Genomic DNA, 23,790 nt, shown 5'->3' on the forward strand with positions numbered 1-23,790 from the left:
CTGAGAATTCATTTTGTTCAATGCCAGACAGCAAAACCTTCCTATGGAAGTCACAGAGGGAAACTCCAGAACACACAAGCATTCAGTACAAGACTGCCTTTTTCTTCAGGTAGCAAAGTACTCATTCCAATCCCATCATCTGTTCATGTGCAATCAGTTCCTCAGGAAGTTAATGGCAATTTTTTGCATTTTAATGCTTATTATCTGCATTTATCTGCAATTTTAAAAGTAATACAGACTCCCCTGCAATTCAACAGCAGTTGTACAGGTGACAGCTGATGCCACAGTTGCTCCCAGCCCATAGGACAGACCTTCCACAGCCTGTTCCCTGACCCTGCCACTTTTCACTTTACACCTTCCCCTACTCCTGTCTACTTTTTAAGCCTCTTTACAGTGCTGCTGGAAACATGACAATAACAGCAAGGGAGATCTTTGCTGCTGAGAATGAGCCCTCACAGAAGGGAATTTTCACAGTGTTTTCACTTTGTGGAAAAACCTGGAATTCTCACCCTAAATACACAGGAACCTCCATCACACAGCTCACAAGAAAACTACAAAGCTTTGCTGGTTGTCACCACACTAGTAAGGTAATAGGTAACACAGCATTTAAACTGAATTTTGTTTCAACAGATTTGGACTAATGTCTAACTATTTTAACATTTAAACAAGTAGCATATGGACACTTTGAGGAGATCCAACACATTACTGAGAACACAAGGAAACTAATCTAAACATCTTGAGGGTCACTGAACTGACTTGCAGATGGTCAAATGAGAGAAATGAGCAAGCCACTTGTCGATCAGGGCCTAAGCACCAATCTGTGTGGCAGTCCAAAGAGAAAGAAGGGGTATTTCAAAACCAAGTACCAATATGATGGCAGCCAGCAGCAGCAGAGATAATTTGGATTTGGGCAGTATTACAGAGTAGACGATCTTGGCGTACTCTTAAGTACTATTACCCTGCCTTTTATGAAACTACCACTTGTATCAAGTTAAAGTCACCAGTATCTCTGTAGATAAAATTTTTGAAGTATTCTCTCCTAAACTAGTTTTATATTTGTAGTCCACAGTGAAGATCAAATATTCTATTAGGTTTTAAGAATCTGTGATCATCACTGGTACTCCTACCGCTTCGTAACAGCTGAAATACCCTAGCCTACTTACAAATCTGGAAATCATATTTTGCCAGCTTCAGGTTCTCTGCTTGGAGTGTGAATGCTGCCTCTTAATGGTACATAAAAACCAGTTACCTCACCTTGTCAGAGCACTGGCTACCAACAAGAGAACTTTAAGTGATTTTCTAGGTGTACAGGTTGAAATACTGTGAGATTCCTTGATGCTTGCACAAGAAAGTCAGGTTCTAGCAATACCGAGTATCATTTCACTTCTGAACTTACAATATTTTTAATTGTATTCTTCATCACTGGATTTTTCCTTCCCAAAATCTGTATCATAGTTCAAGTAGGAATTTATAAAACCAGATTAAATCCCAACAGTTCCTACATGCTTAATAACATAGGCCTCTCCAAAATAGCAACAACAAATGAACCATCTCTAATAACCCTACAGAAAATGGCTTCAAATTAGCAAAGAGTTTTCTGAACTATGTAGAATATGCAAAGCATCTGTAATTAAATCTCCTTCCAGTTCATAATCAAAAAGTACCCCTAGTTGTATCCTCCAAATATTCTACAAATCAAAATTCCTGCCAATTATCAGGGTGAAGGGATATAGACAAAGACACATTTTCCTTAACATTTTTTTGTCCTTTGAGGTCATCTGTACACACCAACCCATTTCCACCAAATAACAAAAGCAAAATTAAATATTCAATTCAATTTAATTAAGCACATTAACAACACATAAATTGACATACGAACATTTAAAACTAGTAACAAATTCTATCAATTTTCTGAAGACATCTATAAACCAATGCTGCTGTTTAATTCCACACATGGTAGCCAATGATTTAATCACTGCTTTCTGCTATTCAGCTATTTAATGTTATGCTTCAAACACTCTGTAGTCATTGTTTTAGATGAGAATATTTTGTTGTTTGATTGCTTTTTTAAATTATGGGATTAATTTTCAACTTTTGATGTGTCAGGCTTAATCCTATCAACCAAGTTGTTTGTAAATTCCTGAACCATGGATTGTGACTGTGTCAGTTTAACACCCAGGCAAATGAGAACCAGAGACTTGCAGACAATACCACGGAGGGAATGAATAACTCTTTGTAGGTTTGTTTTCCACTGCTGAAGATTACCTTATTATGGCAGGGCAGCACACTCTTTTCCAGCTCAAATGACTCTCCTTCCTATTTTTATGCAATAGGAATGTCAAAATAAAGAAGGGAAAGTTACATTCTGCATGACCCTACTAACTGTCACATCCTAGGATCTTTGCATTGAACAGATCCTCTTTAATGGCCCAAGAGTTAGCTCTTTCCCAGCTCTTAAGTTCAGCAAATATTTTCTGTTCAGATCTATATGTTGCTCTTCTCTAAGACTTTATCTGTATGATACAAAGCAGGATAAACCACAGTCCTGTATATTTGGTCCATTATGAGTGCTATTAAATCACTGGGCTATTCAATGAACAAAGACACTCGGAGTTTACAACAGGAGAATATTGGCTCAAGCTTGAAAGACTGTATTTAACTATACCTTATATAAACTATTGTTTCACCAGCCGAGTGGTCTCAGATATGCCAGGCATCGTACTAATCCTGGAAACTAACCAGGGATGTGCAAAGAGGACCTTGCACACAGAACAGAGCTTAGTTTGGCTTACTTACTACATAACGTTTTAGAGTAAAATGAGGATAAAATTATTGAAGTAACATTACAAACCTCAGTCATCAAAGATATGAAAATGCTGAGAAAAATGTTCTGTGGCTATGACACATTTTCTTGGGTGGAAACCACTGTGTCATTCTTCCTTATCTCTGTTCCCATTCTCCCTCGAGACTAACTACTGACTATTCTCCAACCAGCTTTGATGCAATATTTTTACAGTGATTCTCCACTTGAATGCTATCTCATAGTACACAGCAAGTTACACAGAAAAAGGAATAAAATCTCAGTTTTGCCGAAACTTGGAGATTTAGGATGTCCTGCAAGAGGATCTGTCTGTAAAACACACAAGAGGATCTGTCTGTAAAACACACCTATAGCAAAACCAGCAAAGAACCCCAGTGAAGGTCAAAGACAAAAAAGTAGAAACCAAAGAAAGATGACACTTGCCCTTAAGGCTTCATAAATGGACCCTACTTCCCTAGCAAAGTGTACACAGCCAACAGGAAAAAACTCAAATCACAGCAGTGAAGACTTTGGTTCAAAATGTCAGCACATGATCTAGATCACAAACTATTTTTTCCCACTTTCCCAAGTGAAAAGCTTTCAGTTAGTTGCAAACTCTGTTGTGTAGTAAGACGGCAAAGTTGCCTCTCATGTAGGCTTCATTCAAAGCACTGCACTCCTTGAAGCAGGGAAATAAACAACAGGTGAGCTTCACATGCCAAGGGCCAAAGACCACAGCCTGGCAAGAGCCACCTTCACTCACACATCTCTCTCTGAGTAAACGAACACATACAGCTGCCCTGACTTCTATGCCTTATTGAAAGGTGTTTATTCTTTCTGTCATTTGGCCAAGCAACATTAAACAAAGGCAGAAGTAGATGGATTCTGTAAAAAAACACCACCACACAATAGCAGAAGGGCCTGAATCAGACACACTGTACCAGAGTTGTGTTCTGCAGTAAGAGTTCTCCTCTGTCAATCAAGAGACCTCTTCACTCCATTCTGGGGCTTGTATTTCAAAGGGTTTTTAACATTATTTCTTAATGTACTTAATTTCTTTATTAGATCTCCAACACTTTGCCTTTCCATTACAACATTGCTTGTGGTAATGAATATGATGGAGAGGTATTCAGGGAAAAAACAAACACCACCATGCAAACAAGCCCTGACTCTTCCATATGTAATTTGTTGACAAAGTTTGTATGACTGATTAGAACAGCTGAGAAATCCATCTTATTTGTATCTTTTTTTTAATATCTGAAGCTAATTTTCAATTCTGATGAGATCATTCTTTTTCAAACTAGGCAAGTTTTTGGCACAAAATAAACACATGATGTTCATCTTCTAAGTTTAAAATGAATCAGTTGGAAAATAAATGGGAAAAAAACCCAAGTAGAAGTGAAGAAGTAACAAAGAAAAAAATGTAGGAGTTTGCATGTTAAATTTTAAAGCATTAATTACTTAGCCAACATCTGTTTATATTAGTCATTGTAGCAAGTTTCAGTCATATATGTTAGGAGTAATTTAATATGGTGACTTTCTTAAGCATTGTGTGTCAGAAATATTTCCAGTCAAAAGAGGGAAACTAGATAAGGACAAAAATCACCAAACTCCTGATCATTTAAGAGTCAATGAGCCATCCCACACTACCCTATATTCAAATCCTTGTTGAGAACCTTTTTCTGCCTTATAACATAAAATCATCCACCTGCAAGTCTAATGTAACAGATTTTTTTCATATTTCTATTTTAATTCACCCATCCTTTCACAATCCCTGGGGAATCACAAGTCAGCAACACAGAGGATTTCATTTTACTCCTTTCATACTGGAATTAAAATCCATTTATATTTTATTATTTGGCTGTATTATTTTCCATATTTTTCAAACCTAACTTCCTTACACACTGACATTATATACAAACACAATACATTAAAAACACAGATAAATTGGACTGAGGAAGACCATTTATGGAATAAATTAGTGTGTCCTTACAGCATGCTACCAATATACTCCTACAGGCTCTGATCCAATACACATTGACTCCAGTGTGGTTTGGGTCAGATCCACTGCAAAAAGAATTTAATTCGGTAGTGGTAAATTAAATCCAAAATGTATAATTTGATTAGAAATCACTTCAAGTAACACTGTGAAGAACATTGGCGACTGCTTCGCAGCTCATACAGATTTTAGTTCCTTAAACCATTATTAAAAGAAGGCTGGAATTCCAATTTTTTCCAACCACACTGTTGCACTTAATTAGGCAGCTGTCAACTGTTAGAAAATAAATGCAGCATCATCTCTTTTAGAAGAACTAGTATGGGAAGTGAAACACTTCATGGGAGCTAAACTTTCTGGAGTCATGGTAATGAATCTGTTTTCATCAGGTGACCATGAGTCATCATTTTATCAGCAGTTTAAAGGGTTTTCACAACAGCTGAGCATCATAGGCGCCTGTGCACAGCCATGACTGCAGCACAACAATGAAACAGGGGGCCATGTGCTGTGGTACCATTATTTAAGGAAAAGTCTAGCTACTGACTCAAGAAAAATACTGCAAAGTCATGGCTGAGTAAGCTCTGCAGGGAGCACAAAATGTCCCCAAACTGGAACACAAAATGTCCAGAAACAAAGCTTTTATTTGAGAATTGAAACTAAGCAATAATTTTGCTATTAAAAATAGATGCCTTTTAAGGAAGTTGTGAACTACATGGATGAAACATCAGGAAAGAATGAAAATGTGGTGTCAGTCACTCTTCTCCCATTTACTCCGCAGTCCTGTCAGAATACACTCTTACATCAAATATTCAGATAGCTCCCACATACTAGAATCCATCTACATTGTCCAAAGTAAGGAGAGGCTACATAAAAAATTACCAAAAAACATAATAAATTTTCATTATTATACCATCAAGAGCAAAATCTGCATTTCTCCATCATGAAACTGTTTGTACCAGGTAATGCATGAAACATGGATCTGTTTACCTCCCAGCCTACTAACCTCCATCTGAACCCACTGGAAAGAATTGAAGAATGTCACCTACAGTATAAGGTGAAGCCTCTCCCAGGACCTAAAGGCATTTGGTGACCCCATGCAGCATCGCTGCTAAGCCCTTCTGTTTTGCTGGACTCAGGGAGATTCAAGTCTGCTTCTAAGTTTCCCATCCTTTCCTCCTCCAGGGCTGGACTCTGGGGTCACACAGGCAGCACCATCAGGATCTCCATGAAGCCGAACAGTGGAGGTGTAAAATCTGGCAGTGCTGGTCAGAAATAAAGCACGTGGCAAGTATCATGGAAGTTACATCTTTGAATTAATTAGATTTAAAAAAAAACCCCACACTTCTTAGTATGGTGGGTATTTACAATGCCATATCACTGCCACAGCAGTACAGTGCTCACATTTAGCAAAAAAACTGATTTTCATGCACAAGTGGTACTTTAAAAACTAACCAGATTTGAATTACCAAAAGAAGTAATACAAGTTGAATGATCCTTTTATTCTTTATTTGAAGTGATCCCCGTGAAAGCAGTGTTTCCACTATTGTTGTTTATCCCTCTGGCTTCCTATTCCTTTCCCCTTCTGCTAACACTTTAATCTCTCAACTCTTCATCCACTCATCATTTCCCTAGGCTTGAAAATTAATCCTCTGAGGTCAGTGAGGAAACATCCATTGACTCCAGGAGATTTAGAATTATATTGTACACTTAATTTTTCTCCCCCTTCTACCTCCCAACTTCCTCTTTTGTTTCTTCTGGAACTTATTTACTCATCACTTTAGCCGTTCCATATCTGGTCCCATGAAATTGGGACTTTACTGGAGCATTAAGAAAGAGAACTAAATAGATGTCCCTCTAGCCATTACTATTGTTTGCACTTCCTATTTTAAATCACATCCCCTCCTGCCCCTTTTTCATCATCTTGTTTAAGACTTCTAAGCTCTTTTAGACAAGTATCCTATTTTATCCATTTATACAGAAACAAATATGACAGCTGAGTGAAGTGCAATGCTACTTGACAATACCAATTTCAACTACCTGTATTTCCAACTGTTCTGAGCAATACCACTTCAGGAATGTTCAATCTCTAGAAAACCACTATTTAATGGTTAACATAACCATTTCTTAATTTTTAAAGACCCAAACAGCAAATATAAGAACACACAATACATGTAAAACTCAACAACCCTTAATCTGTTTGGAGAACACCAGCACCTCAGTTTTAGATTTAGAATACTTTTAAAAACTCTATTTAAATCACAGAAACCTAACCTTAGCATGTTTCTATTGAAAACAAAATAAGTACTCCAACCACAGGAATTTCACATACAAAATATCTTCATTTTGCAGTGAAGGGTAAATGAAATGAACATCAGAAATCCTGTATTTATTGGTTAATTTAACTAAGTACTCTCTAAAAAAAGATTAATTCTCAAGCCAAAACTCAGAATGCTAACATGCTCACAACTATGTACACAAAAAAGCAGCTGTAGAATCAGTCTCATAACTCTGAGCAGTCACAATAATATAAAAATTTACTTTAAATACAAACAGCAAACATTCCTTATCCTCGCTCTCCACTTAAGAGCACTGCACTCATGTGTCTGTGGACTTAATATAGTATGTAAACTACATAAACACATCTGTTATCCTTTATCACTCACTATATGGGATCAGAAATAAATAAAAAAATCAGGTAAGAAAACCTACTCATCTCCATTTTTTTTCTCTCCAAGCAATTCCCAAGAAGAAGAAAACACATCAATTTCTTACAAAAATATTATGGCTTAACTGTATATTTACAGGAATATTGATCACCTATCTCAATGGACACTTTCACAGAAATGTGCACTTTTATCTGTCAAGCCCTCTGAGATGTCACCTAAGAATCATCCAGATGGGCACAACTGGTAGAGAAATCTTTGCCAATGTACTGCTACTGTATTACATTTCAACTGGTAGCTAAAGAAAGAAAACATTGCAAATATCAAAATTAATTCTCGTGTTATTATTCCACACCCAAGACAATCCACAAGTGTGTGACCAGACCCTAAAATGACCCAGCCAGGGCTGTCAGTCCATACTGGGACACTGACAGGAACATGGCTTTCTATAATCAATGTTCTTGCTACACATACTTTCTTTCATGGAGCACTGCTAAGGTTCAAAAGACCAATATTAGGATGCCTTTGGTTGTAAGTCAGTATCTTAATGATTACATTAAGATACATCAATGTAAAAAAACAAAGTACACAAGCTGATCATACTACAATTGTCATTCTCCTGTCCAATCATATCCAGTATTTCCATCTTTGTTCCCAATATAAAACTAGAAGCTGTGCTTGCTGTTTGAAATGAACTTGCCACTTAAAGCAAGCAAAAAATTAGTAGGAAGGATCAAAAAAGTTACATATATGTCCAGCATGCAATAATTTAAATTGGTAACAAGGAGCAAGGATGCTGAAGAATCAATTGCAGAGTGAGCTGAATGACCAGAAGGAATACTAAAACTACAATTATCTTAATCTGAGGCCTACAAATCTGAGACAGAACAGTGCTCCACGTAGGAAACAGAGCAAAAAAAAAAAAAAAAGCTTCCCTTTGAGCTGAGCTATTGAAATGTAGTAACAAGTTACTCATCTGTCTTTGGCAAATGAACAAATTGCAGAAAACAGTAAATGAAAATTTTCTATTGCAGCCATAAAATTTACTATATTTAGTTCTGCAGCTTGGCATGAATAAAGTCAATTTACACAATTCTGGAAGAGGAATTCTTTCTACTTTGTCCAAAGTTTTAAACAAGGCCCTAGTGATATTATTTTTGAAATCCATATAGAGTTCAAGATTTTGCTTTAAGCCTCACCAATTAAAGTTAAGATTTATTTCTCAGAACAGCAGTAAAACATTTTAGCAACACACAGAGAAAGATTAATTAAATTCATATGGTGGGGGTACTTTACCACACACTGCTTATGAAATAGCAATATAAAATAGAAAACTGATGATCAAATTAACTTGCATAAAGTATTATCTATTGCAAATTACAAGACCATATCATCCAGCTGCTTGGTAGGTGAAGAATGTGTGTTTAGGACCTAAGTGTAGTTTCTGTTTTAACGTTTAAAGCTATTTTACTGCATCAATTAGTTTATTTTAATCTCTCTTAATGGCCCATAAAGCTAAGCTTAGGCTCGCATCTCAAAAACAGACCAATTGCTCCCTCCACTGGAAGTCACCGACCATTACACCAGGGTGCAGAGATCCGCTGGTAAAAACACACATCAATAAGAAGCAAAGTTAAACAAATCAGAGGGAGTTTCCACTTTATTACTTGATAGTCGGCTAAGATTTGACAGACTGATAACCTGAACTTTTCATTCTCTTACCAGAAAGATTCACATACACAGGTTTACATAATCTAAAAGCTTAAAAATAGAGAATATAGAAGACAAGGCAAGGCACCTGAAACATGGAATCATGGAATCACATAGTGGTTTGGGTTAAAAGGGACCTTAGAAACCATACCTCCTCCAGTTCTATCGTTCTGCCAGGGGCAGGGACACCCTCCACTAGACCAGGTCAGACTGGATGGGGCTCTGAGTAGCCTTGAACACTTCAAGGAATGGGGCATCCACAACTTTTCTTGCCTACCTGTTCCAGTGTATCACCATTCCCTCATAATGAAGAATTTCTTCCTGATACCTAATCTAAGCCTACTCTCCTTCAGTTTAAAACCATTCCCCCTTTTCCTGTCACTACATGCTCTAGTAATAGCCCCTCTCCACCTTTCTTGTAGGCTCCTTCCAGGTACTGGAAGGCCACAATTAGGTCACCCTGAAGCCTCCTCCAGTCTGAACAATCCCAATTCTCTTAAGCCTTTCCTCACAGGAGAGGGGCTCTATCTTCATGTCACTCCTGTGGACTTGCTTTTCATTTTCAGACTCAGTAAAATACTCCCATCAGCTTTAAGCACAAGGAATCTAAAATAAAGAATATAGTATTTTCTGTACTCTGCCTGCAGAGACAAGTAGGAATTGTTTTTAATGGAGAATCTATTGCATGGGGATCATCTGTGCAAAACTTATGTGAAAGCTGAAAAGTCTTAGAAAATAGTCACATGAAATACAAATTCAGTGAATTTAAAGAAGCAAAACTTGACATACAAAATCCCCGACCTAACAAGTAATATGTTAATCTGTGCACAAAGTGAATTTCAATCAGGTCAAGGCAAAGTTAATTTTCAGCATTTGGTACATGCAAAAACTTACTCTCATTTCACAAATACTGTAAGAAAGAAAAAGTTGTATTTCATTAGCATTTTCAAAAGCTTTTATCTGTGATACTGCTTACCTACAGACATGCTCAATGAGAACCTAGCCCTTGCTCAGGCAGTCAGGGATGCTAAACATGGTGATTGCAAGGTCCATGCTGAATACCAGTTACACATCCTTGCTGAATAATGAAGCTGTAATGATGCAGGTCAGAAACCAAGAGTCTTCAGGCTTTTTATTGAGTAAAGACATTCCAACTCACAACACTTTTCTTATTGGGCACTTACATGAATATTGATGATATTGAGAGTTCTCAGTAAAGAAAAGCAATGCCTTCAGCCTCAGCTCCTGTTATCCACACCAGAGGTGCACAGACTCAGAGTATCAGCTAAAATGCGCTCAAAATCAAATATATTTCTCCTCTAAGTCCCTCTATCAACTCAGCAGCACTGAATAATATGATACTGTTAACCTTCTGAAGGTTTACAATCCTGTTAAACAGTAAAAATACAAAGCAAAGATCCCACTAAATGACAGCAGTTTTGCTTGGAAAAGAGCACTTAGCACACAAAAATTAAGTGATTGGTCTTCTCATTAAACAGGTTGGTTACCCACGAAACCAAGCTTTGACAGTTTTCACAGCCTGATCAGTCAGCAAGGATTTTATCGCTGCCCTCCAAAAAAATTCCATGCATACCCACAGAACAAAAACATGTTGTCTTATGAAAATTCCTGGAAAAACACTTCCAAGAGAATAATATGTTGTGCTAATCACAATTGGGTTTATTTATTAGTTGGTATAGTCACAGTAGTAGAATTAGTTGGTATAGTCACAAATTAGTCATAGATTAGTTGGTATAGTCACAGTAGTAGAATTATGAAGTGTTATGCTTATTGCAGAATGTTTTGAAAAGTTTTGCTCTTCAGCACGTAACTAAAAGTCTAGGACTGTTTGCAAAATGAACTTCAATAGCATTTTACTGCACGTGAAACAAGCAATCCCTGAAAATGGAAAAAGAGGCAAAAAAAGAAACAAATAAATTAATACTTTAAGAATATTGCTACACCTTTAACCAGGAACCCTTAGACCTGGGAAGTACATAAATAGTATTACAAGATTACAGTAAGAAAAGAATCCACCTAAAATTTTACTTCAGATTTTCAAGTAGCAAATAGTGTTTTATTGAGAATTCATGCAGTTTCTAATTCTCACTGCACAACTTATCATTTTTAGTTACAGCCTTTTAATCCTCAGCTGACCCCAGACACACTCTGCCATGATACAGCAGCAATTCCTAGTTTGCTTCTAGAGGGAGAAAAAAGCTCATGTAAAGTATGCTTCTATGACCAGAAGCCTGAAGGATGCGCTTTTAGTATCAACAGACACGGTCTAAGCAGTATTTATTATTTTTTTAAAGCTATGACATTCTACTTACCTTAATGACAAATTTGTTGGATGCCATGATAGGTCAGTGTAAGCTGGTCCTATAAAAATACCAATTAAAAGTGATCAGCACTGGAGAAACACTCAGATCTCTACAGCAATCGAGAATGAATTTTACATCTGTGGCCCATTCCTTCATGACTACTGTTCTTCAAACCCTACACTCTGCTTTTAGAAAAACAAGGAAAACTCTTATTTAAAGGACATTTACTTAGCTACCTGTGTTGGTTTCTTTTAGTGAACCTCATAACTTTGGAGGCACTTTGCATCCAACATAGGAAATACAAAGAATTCTTTCAAGTAAGAAACTCTAGCTTTTGGCTCACCTGGTGTCCATCCAGACATCCACGTTATGTAGATTTAAAATTTTATACTACACACATAAAGCAGCATAACCCAAGCCTTATGGTGCTTGCAAAAAGGTAAAGTGAACTTTGGACATCCTTCTCCCTTGCTTATCCCAAACAGGACCTAAATCACTTAATTTGGGATCCTGAGTGCAAATATTAAAAATTGAGGAATGTGTACACATTTCTCATTGCATACTTCAAGTTATAGTTAAGTACTGCAATAGAGCTGTTGATGTTTCAGGACACACGTCAGGCTGGGGATACGTGTCTCTGTCAGGCACTATGCTTACGTGTTTCAAAATTCAGTTGTTATCATTATTTAACTTCAAAAAAGTGCAAAACAAGATAAATAAACACTCACTTTAAGACTACACTCTGTAGCACACATGATTTTAATCTTAAGATTCTTAACAGTCCTGCACACAGAAGCTGGAATACCATCATGCCTTGTGCCATGTCGCTATCATTCTCCCTTGCACCAAACAGCCCTGGAAACGTCTCCATTTTATCAGATTAAATCCTGACAACTTTACTGATGGCAATTTTGAGAAACACAATGCAAAGGACAGAGCTCTGGACCACTTGAGACATCCTAGTTCAGTTCAGTCATGTAGTAAGCTCCGCTTAGCCTGACATCACCGATTTCCTTCTGGTACCAGTTTAATTTCCAGAATAATACTGTTGCAACACATCTGCTACTACTCATGTGAAAACTACTGGCAGGCAGAAATCCCCTCCACATACAATTTACAAAATAATAGAAGAAAACCATAAAAAGGAAAAGGACGCACAAGAAAAGTTAGCTTTGGTTCAGTTTGCTCTTACTGGGAGTAAGCTGACTTTGGGAGTTTGCCAACTATCCCATTCTTTGCACTGACCACACAGATAAGACAAAGGAAATACAGCAGACAGACAAAATGTAAGCAAATCCACAGAAAACAAAAAGGAAAATATTTTATGTGTGAACCATCAGGGAAATCACTGAAGTGGCACAGGTGAAAAAATACTCAATACTAAGACATCAGAAGATGAGGAAAACCACTCGCCAATTGTTCAAGCAAAAAAAAAAAAAACAACTAGCCCCAAAATACTTTGCCATTTCCTGTGTTTAAAAAAACACCAAACACCAAAAACACAGATCTGTTAGAACTGCTGCTGTTTGACAGCAAGATTCTGTCTCATGGAATGCTTTTTCTATTGCAAACCTCTAAAGTAAACACCACATAAAAACATATGAAGATAAGCAAATATGGCAGAAAAACTCCTCAAAAGACTATATATATATATATATTTTTTTTTTATACTAAAAACATGTCCTGATACGGCATGTGTAGTATTCCAAGACCTAAAATGTTGGGCACGAACACATGATTTAGAATCAAACACATAGGTTGCCTGTAGCTAGAGTGAGACACGCTTTAAAAAGAACGCGGCAGAACATTTCTTCCCTAAATTTGAGTCAAATGGAGCAGTGGGTACTCAGGAGAAGCCAGAAAACATGGTCACCCAAGTGTCCTCTGCCAGCTGATGAACAGCATCTTACCTTAGCAAAGCAGCTTCCTGTGGAAAGGAAATACAGAGCTCGGGACGGAGGAGGAACTGAAAACTCCTGGCACACACTTGGAGATACAGCAGCAAGCTTCACCCACTGCCCATGTCTGAGAGATGGGAGAGAGGGGGCACCTGAAAGCGGCAGAAACGAACAACGCTAATTAAGGAATTCTGTAGGGTAAGTTGATATTAACTATTTTTGTAGTACGAAATGAACTATGACAACATAAAAGAGGAGTTTTCTGAACTTTCCCATCCAGCACTTATCAGTTTCTGGGAGCGGATCCTAAGCTTGGGATGAGCAGTGCAATGCTCAGCTACTCATACACCCAGTAAAGCATCCACAGTTCTGAAAAGACACACCACGATCTTCCCATCTGCCATCCAGGATTTCTATGCCCACTGCTGCCAATTACTCCACTTAACCCTTGAAAAATACTCTTCCATCCAGTCAGCAGCTTTTCTCCTCATTGTTATTCATACTCCTTCATTCATAAACTGTCCATTCAACTTTAAGGCTCAACAATTCAGTTTCCAAAACACAACCCAGTCACCACAGAACTGCCTAGAACTAGAGGGAGGAGAGGGTCTGAGGAGCATCAGAGGGCCACAAGCAGATTCTATTATCTTTTTTAACTTTTGTGGAACAGCTGAATATAATTAGCAATGAAAAATTACCATACAATTAAAAAAATTATACTCCTTTCTGCATGGAGATCAGGCATTAAATATTTGTCTTTTGGCTACAGTCATAAACTCTGCAACTATAAACGAAATTGAAAACAAACCCATTCATTCACAAATAAATATAAAACGAGATATTCTTGACAGCAACTGCAGGAGTAGAGAGAAGAGTGAACATAGGAGAAGTATAACTGTATTCACAGGAGTATTTCTGGTACTTACAGGAATGAATACAGGGAAAGTGAATACAGGAAAGCAGACGAGCTAACGAAAAGCAGTGTTCAGGGAACAAAGTTATTTGAACTTGTTTTGGCCGGGGCACTTCTGCCCGCCCACAGGAAGCTTCAGACAGCTAGGCGCAGGTGTAAGGCAGAGTGGCTACAGTAGCGGGTATGCAAAGAAGAAAAATCAGAGATATATACATATATTTTTATGCCTGGGCAGGCTGGACGGGGATGAGGAACGGGAAAGAGCGGCTGAGACGGCGCCTGAGGGAGGCTCGGTGGGAGCCGACCGGCACCGCCGCCAGAGCCCCGGCTCTCCGAGCATCCCCTCAGAGGTTTAACCGAGGAGAAAAGCGAGGCCGAAGCCCCAGGCGCGGCCGCAAGAGCCGGGCGGCACAAGGCAGCCGTACCCCTCCCCACGCCGCACCCGCCTCCCGCCGCTCCTCTGCCCTACCCAAAATGGCCGCGCCCGTCGCCGCCGTCCGCCCCGCGCTGCCCGCACGCAAAATGGCCGCCATCGGCTGAGGCGGGCCGGGCCGCGAGTGACGCTGCGCTCGGCTAATGGCGGGCGCCGAGGGGCGGTGCGGCACGGCACGGCACGTCCGGGGCCGTGCTTCTTGCGCTGCCTCTGCTTCCTGCCGAGGGGCGTTTGAACGTGTTGGGGGGTGGGTGAGTGCTCGCCTCCCCGGCAAAGCTCCTCGGTAGCACCTTTCTCTCTCGCTCCCAGAGCGCGGAGAAGCCTCAGGTGCGCCGTGCCCGCGGTCTGTACCCGAGCGCGCCGCTGCCCCCTCAGCCGCCCGCGCTTCAAGGTCGCTGGGTCGCGGGGAAGGAGGAGGAGTGGGTTGGGAGGGCTCCGTGGCGATGGAGGGGTGGTTGGAAGGCCGGGTTACACCTGTCAGGGGCATAGAGTTGGGCGGGGGTGGGAGCTTTTCCTCTCCGAGTTACAGCTTTGTGGCCGCTCAAACAAGTGAGGTATTTTGGTATTAAACATTAGTATACGTGCGAAATCCTATGGAAAGTATTTTTTCCCCCACTTTCTTATTATATAAGGATTAATTTATTGCTCTCTTTCTAATGGTGCCGCTTCTGAATACTATAAGGTGGTCAGGCAAAGCTGCACAAAGGTAAAGTGGTTTCAGGAGCTTCACACCTTGCCTTGCCTGCAATTTCAAAGTTTTGTATTCCTTTAGGAGCTCAGCTACTCATTGGATTGTATTAACTATGGGGGGGGGGAAGGTGTATTTTGAACCTGCTTTTGGGCTTCAGATGCTTGCCATCTGGGCAGTAGTGCTTGTAATTAGATAAAACTTTGTTGTGTTTAAGCTTTAGCATGCCAAAGCTCGAAGCAAATGCAGCAATTAACATTTCAAAATGTCTGAATTGAGGTGCTTTTTTTTTTTTTTTTGTTCACAAAGTAAGGCTTTTTGTTTAGTGTTTTAGTAATCTGCTGCATTGCAATTAAAGGTATTAACATTCAGCTTCATCTGTTCAGTGTTGTTATTTTAGAGTAACAAAAAAAAAAAAAGGATTTCTAGAATATGTTTAAAATAATAAATTATTTTTACCTAGGTAGATGCCAGTTTGCAATGGGTCTTAAAACCTTCTGGAAGGACAACAAAGTTCTGATTGTTATGGGAGCTAGCCTGGGGCTAGTGCACTGGGGATGGTATTACTTGAAGTCCAGTCCTATTTTCCAAGTGAAGACGGAGGATTTTTCTCCAGAACGTGACATTCTGACATTCATGATGCAAAGTGCTCGCAAAAGTAAAGAAAAATAGCATTAGTACTTTGATTTTTGGGTAAGTTGTCTAACTAGTTGTATATGTGTCTATGAGGCAGAAGATGAATTAATTGAGAATTTTCAAACATACAGCCTTGGTGTTCTAACTTTAGTCTTTCAGAGTTTTATTCTACTTTGCAACTAAGTTAATTTTTTGTACCTACATGGACCCAAAAAGTGCATCATAAATCTCAAAAACTACTGTTAAATCCCACATGATGAGCTCAATTAAGTGAGGGTATTATGTGTCTTAAGATACTTTAAAACAAGCTCCAGTAACTTCAGGACAGTAATGAAACTCATGTGACTGGATCTATAACAGTGTCCTTTCAGGCTTAAAACTGCCCAGAAATAATTGTGACTGTACATAGTAACATATTCTGTGTTAGTAGGGATGGTGATTACAACAGAGAATGAAACAAAATGAAGTACGAGTGTAAATACTGTAGAGTTCACATAGAAATGTAAATAAGCATTAAGTTTTACTGTTATAAGAACTGAAAAACTTTCATTGTGGGCCTCTTGAAGTAAGAAACCTTTGTTTGAACATCAAAAGCTGTTGTTTCTGTTGCCTGGCAAGCACTGCTGACTAGTTGAGTTCTTTTGTTCTTGAGTAAAATCAGGTGGCTATCACTGTAGTTTTGATACTTCAGTGCAATTCAGTGAAGTTGATGGTAGCCTGCTACTTATAGACCTGCTGATAACAGTACAGACCAGTGGTCAGAATTGAAGTTGTTAATAAATAGGTATAATTGGTGCACTCTCTGTGTTTGTAGTAAAATCGTATTAGTAGATTTTCTCAGTTAAAAATGAGAATGCATAGGCCAGTGGAGGTTCAACAAGGCCTGTGTCCTGCTGTGTCCTGCGCTGGGGTCACAGATCCATGCTGAGTTACAGGGAAGAGTGGCTGGAGAGATTCCTGGGAATGCTGGTGACAGCACCTGAACATGAGCCAGCGTGTGCTGGCAGTGATTGTCCCCTGTGCTCAGCAGTGGTGAGGGACACCAGCCTTCAGAGAGAATACTGAGGTGCTGAATGACTCCCAAGAAGGCCAGTGGTCCTGTGAGGAGTGCTGAGGGAGCTGGGGGTCTTCAGCCTGAGGAAAAGAAGGCTCAGGGCAATCTTACTGTTTTCTAGGACCACCTGGAAAGTGGGGGTCGGTCTCTTCTCCAGAGCAGCAAGTGCTAGGACAAGAGGAAGTGGCCTCAGGTTGCACCAGGGGAGGTTTAGATTGGGTATTAGGAAAACTGTCTTCACACAGGAAGGGTTGTCAAACACTGGCACAGGCTGCCCAGGGAGGTGGCTGAGTCATCTAATGGATGCATAGATGTGGCATTTGGAGACATGGTTCAGTGGTGGCTTGGCAGTGCTGGGGTAACAGTAGGACTTGACTTCAAGGGTCTTTTCCAACCTAAACCGTTTTTGATGCAGTATTTGTCCTTCTGTGACTTTTTTTGGTTAAAACTAAAATAGGTCAAGCTATACAATATTTTCATAAGATCATTCTAATATCTTTCTGGTTCTTATTGTAGGTGTAACTAAGCTTGAACGTTTTCATCTGTGACTGTTGCCAGAAAAGATGAAGAAAACTACCTGGAGTAGAAAGAACTTTCTGCTTGTGGCAGGACTGTCACTTATAGGTGTCCATATAGGAAGCGTGCTTGTAAACTATGTTGCGAAAAAGTCTGCTCAGTCTCGTTCAGAAGTTAAAAAAGATCGTCTGGAATGAAATAGCTTCCTGCTATTTATCCATTTTGCAACATGATTTAAGCCTCGTTTTAAGAGAGCTGTGATGAGTGGTTTCAGGAATGTTATATATACACTGTTTCACACTGAAAATAACAATCCTTACCTGCAAATAATTAAAATGTACTGCTCTTAAAATATAAAAGTGCAATGAATTATAGATCCAAGCAAAAATGAAATGTTTTTTTGGCTAGAATTAAAATCTTGCCTTCAAAATGTCTCGCCTTGAAGCTAAAAAGCCTCCATTATTTATTAGTGAGCCGTTAACTAGAGATGCAGTGAGTCAGTCACTGTGTCTGTTGAGTGGGATATTAAAATCTTCCTACGGTCCTGCTGGTCGACTCAAACAGCTCCACAATGGTGTGGGGGGCTGTGTTTGTACCACTTCCCAATCCTCAGCCCTCCTGGGGCACCTTTCCATCAGCCAGCCTGTGCTGCGTGTCCTGACAGCCTCTGTACGGAACCACGTGTCACGTTTCAGTGACTGTGGCTTATTCACTGCCATTCTTTGCTGTGGCTTCATTGAAAATTTCAGGAGCCTGAACGTTGCACCTTTTACTGTCATTAAAATAAGCAAGCATCTTCTGAGTCTGTGCATGGACCACCTGAAATCTGAGGCCTGTGGTTGCCGGGTGTCTGTGGATTTCAGCAGTGTTGAGACTCTTGTTTGTTTGGTACAGAGCATTTTAACAAGCAAACCTGCTTGCATGCTTAATAAAACTGAAGTTCATCATCTCACCTCGCTGGTTTTAAAGGCTTTTATATTTACTGTTCCATGTCATGTTGAGACTAATGCTGTTTTAGGGAAGTGTGTGGTGATACCTGTGAAAGGTAGAAGAGTTGTGGATTCTGCAGTTCTTCCTGGACTGCTGATAGAAGCGCCAGAAATCCAGCTGGGAAAACCACTTGCTGTCAAAAGGACTGGTTCAAACATGATCAAGATTGCACTTTTCAGTGTGTCCATGTCAGGTGATGGCTCTAACCCTGAGGAAGGAACTATAGCAGTCCATCATGGAGTTTCTCTGGAAGTGTCAGAGCTGAATCAGTTGCTTAATGTGGGAAAGCAACTGGTTAAGGATGAGGTGGGCCTTGTGGTGTGCCAGAAGGTGATGCATCCCTCCTTGAAGCAGTACCTGAAGGAGAACGGTGTTGTGGCTGTGGACAGGGCTGGGCTGTCTCTGATGGAGCCCCTGGGCCATGTGACAGGTAACAGACCAGTTCTCTGCCTAAACCATTGTCCTGGAGTTGTCATTGTGAGGAGAGCGTCACCTGGGGTGATGTCATTGCAGAGGAAGGTCTCTTATTTTCCTCTACGTCAGCTGCCGAACAAGAGTTGCTCTTTTCTAGTCTAAAAACCATTTTTCAAGATGAATAGGTCTTCTGTGCAGACCCTGATGGTGGCATACCACAGGTGTTATTACTGCTTGCTGCATGAGGGATATCCAATTCCAGTTTATTTTCAAACTGATTCAAGACAAATGAAAAAATTATTTTTTAATCTCAAATTGCCACCAAGTCTTGCACTCAAAATGTGTTGGTTTCTGTGATTTCCTGTGTGAATTGAAATGACAGGTATTGAACAATGTATAGAAGTTAAAAAGCCAAGAGGAATAAAGTTTATGCTTTATGAAATGCATCAGCTAGCTGTTCTGATGGTACCACATACTGTTTTTTCCTTTTTTAATTGACAGGTTCACAGCCTATAGCTTCCATACATTCATTGTCTCCTGGCTGTTACGGCAGTTTGAAAGATTTGTGCGTTGAGAGTTTTGCTTCAAAGCATTTTCTACATCTAATTCCTGAGGACACAGTTATCTGCAGCCTGATACTCTGTAACAGAAGTGAAACAGCATGGGATGAATTGAAGGTAGGCAAATTTTCTTCAAGTCTTTTCTTGGAAAGTCAAGTTTTTAATGGAAAAGTACTGAGAAATATTAAATAGATTGAGTTTATAAACATAGTTTTTTCAGTACATAAATTAAGTTCATATGTTTCCAGAATTTCAAAATCCTTGAAGTGCTCATGTTCATTTAATACCTCTGTTTTAATACAGGAAGTTGTTTAGGGACTGGTACATCTTTTACCTGTTCTTGAGGCCAGTGCTGGATAAATATTTTCATTTTCATTAGTTGGTCTATGAGAAGATAAAAATCAAAACTGCTTAACAAAAAGCCAGTAGCAACACATACAATGATAGTCAAGCATTGTTTTGCACTGAACAGTTTGTCTGGAAATGCCATTGATACTGATTGACTTTTTATATATAGCCCTATTTTGGAAAAAGAAGGATTAAAATGTAGCTTTTTATTTCTGCCTTTCCATAGTGCGGACAAATAAAGATAATTTCTCATTAAGTGAACAAGGTCTTGGAAATCTCTCAGCAGCTTTATATCCACATGTAATTCAAGTTTATGGAATCTGTACCAGAAACTACTGAAGATTTTATTCCAGTGTTTTTTTTCAATGGGGACAAATCCTATTAATCGTGGTATGTCTGACAAGAATTTCATGTGATTTTCAGCGTGTCTGTGAAACTGCAGAACACGTGTTACAGTTAACAGTGAAGGAACCTTGGGCATTATTAGGAGGGGGCTGTACAGAAACTCACCTGGCTTCATACATAAGACACAAGGTATGTAAGACATAAGGGTTTTAAAGATGCTTAATATACTTAAGAAACAAGAATTTATGTAGAATCACGGCAACAGTAAAATTCTTTCTAGATTAATGTGGCATTTTTACTAACTACTAATATAAAATAAAGGGGTCTATTTGAAGCACTCAGTTTTAATTATATCTTTTAAACTTAATACTATATTTGTACTCGTTGATCTTTAGGCATGTTTTGAAGTGTTGAAAATATGTAGAGTTTTTATATGGAAAGATGATCATGCAGAACTCTGCTTTGACTTTTCCTATTGCGGGATAATAATTAAACATTTTTTAATTAGAAATGAACCATCTGTTTTAGGGGGAATAAAAGCAGCAGTATGATACATGCTTTAAATTGTTTCTGTGAAACAGTGTTCTAACTTTGCTTTCCTGGTTCTGGTTTCTGTTTTAGAGTTCTAGTCTGCCTGCCAGCACTTTCAAAGACCTGGGTTGTTCTCAGACCCAGTACCAATTGGTTGCTGACGGGTTTTGCCGTTCCCTGGAGACTGTAGCTCGCTCTCTGAGTCATGATGGTGAAGAAGTTCTGACAGATGTGGTTTATGGACACTGTTGGTTTGTTCCCTCAGGTTCTCCCTGTGTCTCCAGGTGGTCAGATTTAGTTTCAAAATGCGGCTGTGGGGTGAATGGTAACACAGAGGACCTCAGCTGGAGCTTTTTGCAAGGCCAGTCTGGCTCTACCATTTTACAGGGCTGTCCTAAAGAGCCCTCAGTAAAGGTTGCTGACCTCCGGACTCTGGATTGCTTTGCTGCCAAGTGCAGTGGCCTGCAAGTAGCTCTGGAGACAGCCAGCCTGATTTTGGATCTCTCATACATAATTGAAGATCAAAATTAGCTCTGTTCTTATGTGATTTGAGTTGTATAGCAAGGCAATACTGAATTGAAGGCAGGGTAATGTATAATGTGTTAAAATATTTGAATAGGTTAGAATGTGGACAGTAGACAGAAATTTTAAGTTCAACAGCTGGCCATTGAATACTTTTCAAATTGTTAACCTACTGTGCTCTCAAGCATTTTCAAATGTTCAACCTGTTCCCTCTGCATTAAGGAAAGTTTTGGATGTTGGTTAGCTCTGTTGCATCTTCAAAGGAATGGGAAAAATAGATTCACTTGCTGAGAAAACATGTTATGTGTTAGGGTTTATGAAGTCTCAGCAAAAGCTTTACACGTTCAAAGAGACTTTTATATTGCAGCAGAATTGTATCACTAGTATTTTTAATTTTGTAGGTAAAAAAGGCTTAGCAAATACACTGAGCCACTTGTTTTTAATTTTGTCCTGAAGTGTTTGTCTCTGTATACTATATGTATATGCAGTTTTTATTTCTAAATCAATGAAAGATTTAAATTCATATATGTAATTTATTTAACAAGTTATAGAAACTCAACCTGGAGCTCTTAAGGTAGCAGGTAGGTAATAGAAGATTTGAAAAGAAATAGCACAGTGGATGGAAAAAACTCTTGTCAAGTGGACCTTGATTGTCTTCTGGGGAATACAGGGCAGTCTGTAATGAAGTTTCTATCATTTAAGCAAAGCTTCAAGAAAGAATGTCCCACTTACCATTCAATTCACTCTTTGACTGTGCATGGCTTCTTTTAATGAAGTAAGGCTTTAAGCTGCATAGACTTGTTTTGATCTTTAAATAAGACTGTAGACTGAATGTTCAAAACTTTTTCTCATTCTCAGCTTGCATGCAAGATCAAAAAGGGTGCTACATTTTCTTACTTAAGCTCATTTTCTTTGCCACTTTTCTTCTTCTTTGTTTTCAGTCACACGGGACAAATCATTCATGGTGCGTTTCCAGAAAACATCCGAGTCAGTTGTCGTCTAGTCTGCTTATTTTTTTCTTGGTCTCTTAAGTTTTTAATATATTTTTTTACTGCATATAAGCAGTAGAGTTGTTATGTATAACTCAGTTTTGAAACATGTAATTAAAACCAGATCTTTCCAGACCTTTTGTACAAAGTCCTTTTAATTTTGAGAACATAAGTAATCATTTTCTCACTGGGAAAAAAAATTAAGAGTTATTTAAAGCTCTTTATCTTTTTATGACCTGAAATTATTGCTTCAGTGCTGTAAGGCATCCTTTGGGGACTTGTGCAAGAATGTTACAGGGGTTGAGAATGGCGGCTGCTGAAAGCTGGCTTGAAAGCTAATAAGGCTGTTTTCATATCTTGATCCTCCCATATGCCATGAACTATATGAAAACATCAGGAATAACGAAGCCAAATGATGGTGCATATCTTAAGGCACAGAAGAATCTTGGTAATACTTCATCTAATTATGATTCTCCAGATCAGAGTGCTGAATTATACTGTTTTATTTCCTATAATAGCAGCTTGTTATGCAGTGTGGAAAATGTTGAGTTTAGTGACTACAGCTGTGAAGTGAAAATTAAAACAATATTCAAGTAGAAGTAGTTGTGAGTGTTCTTTTGTCTTGGTGTCTAAAGGTCAAATCACAGGTCTTGAATCAGAGCTGACAATGGTTTTTATTCTCCCCGAAAAAGAAAGTCACAGTTTAAAAAATGAAATAATTAAATTTAATTTTTGGTAAGTAGCTAAAAATGCATTTATACCTGAACTAAAGTTTTTTTTCATATATAGGTAATTTTAATAACAATGAATTTTTGCCTCCTACTGTGACTAAAAAGGACAGATAAGAAACTTGCTCTGCTGTTCATGGACAATATAGGTTCAGTCCTCAGTTGTACTACAGTAGGTTTGAACCTTTAGTGTTTAGTGTTGCCTCATCTTTAAGGGGTAACACAGGAGGAGTACAGATTTGGATACTTTTTAAAATCCAAGTAAAAAGAATTTTGACTTAATCTAACAGCAGCATAAAGTAACTTTTTTGAACTTGATGTTTTCTAATAAAATTTGCGTGCAAAAACGGTTAGGTTTCCCCCTGTGTTTTAAAGCTGACAGAATGAAATATCCTCAGCTGTAATGCCTCTGAGAAGCCACTCTGGTTTTATTCCTGTTCCCCTTGGCATTTGAAGTTCAGTGGGAAAAATTAGCACTACGTAAGTATTAGGAGACAAGTGTTTTCTGATCATGACCTTGGTCGTGTCTGATTTCCACAGATTCCTCAGATTAAATTAAACTTTAATAATTCTACTGATAATGCACAGAAAGTATGAACATTCATTTCCAGCCATGTCAGCTATGTAACACTGTGATCTTAAATTCTCAATTAAGAAATACCTTTGCTTTTTGTCTGTATGCATTGCCTGGTTTAAATGAGTCTTGCACATCATAAGCTCAAATGCATATAC

The 23,790-nt window shown here is 38.8% G+C and overlaps 2 protein-coding genes across 5 annotated transcripts in view; one reads left to right on the top strand and one right to left on the bottom strand.

Annotated features, from left to right (window-relative positions):
* The window catches only part of SLX4IP (SLX4 interacting protein), a 70,314-nt gene extending 55,444 nt beyond the window's left edge, over nt 1-14,870 (bottom strand). For 2 of the 4 annotated variants that reach the window (XM_053974687.1, XM_053974684.1), the window contains exons 1-3: nt 14,318-14,751; nt 13,404-13,543; nt 11,503-11,551 (exon numbers count right to left, since the gene is read on the bottom strand). In XM_053974687.1, the coding sequence (XP_053830662.1) occupies nt 11,503-11,529 (27 nt within the window). In that variant the 5' untranslated portion in view covers nt 11,530-11,551; nt 13,404-13,543; nt 14,318-14,751. Of the gene's footprint in view, nt 1-11,502; nt 11,552-13,403; nt 13,544-14,317; nt 14,752-14,773 lie in introns of those variants that run through there. The other 2 variants (XM_053974685.1, XM_053974686.1) reach the window with 2 other exon arrangements.
* A 3,190-nt stretch (nt 14,871-18,060) lies between these two features.
* Nucleotides 18,061-22,929, top strand: LOC128805777 (molecular chaperone MKKS-like). The gene is made up of 4 exons (XM_053974683.1): nt 18,061-19,051; nt 19,537-19,712; nt 20,367-20,477; nt 20,910-22,929. Exons 1-4 carry the CDS (start codon nt 18,061-18,063, stop codon nt 21,348-21,350), a joined length of 1,719 nt encoding a protein of 572 aa, XP_053830658.1. The 3' UTR covers nt 21,351-22,929.
* The last annotated feature ends 861 nt before the right edge of the window (nt 22,930-23,790 follow it).

The sequence above is a fragment of the Vidua macroura genome, chromosome 3, assembly GCF_024509145.1.
Source record: "Vidua macroura isolate BioBank_ID:100142 chromosome 3, ASM2450914v1, whole genome shotgun sequence".
Lineage (NCBI taxonomy): Eukaryota > Metazoa > Chordata > Aves > Passeriformes > Viduidae > Vidua > Vidua macroura.

What these genes read in the sequence shown, in the direction of transcription:
- LOC128805777 (XM_053974683.1), top strand. Translation starts at nt 18,061, where the DNA reads ATGTCTCGCCTTGAAGCTAAAAAGCCTCCATTATTTATTAGTGAGCCG. An exon ending in CAGCATGGGATGAATTGAAG is followed by an intron (nt 19,713 to 20,366) that starts GTAGGCAAATTT and finishes TGTGATTTTCAG; the next exon opens with CGTGTCTGTGAAACTGCAGA. An exon ending in CTTCATACATAAGACACAAG is followed by an intron (nt 20,478 to 20,909) that starts GTATGTAAGACA and finishes TTTCTGTTTTAG; the next exon opens with AGTTCTAGTCTGCCTGCCAG.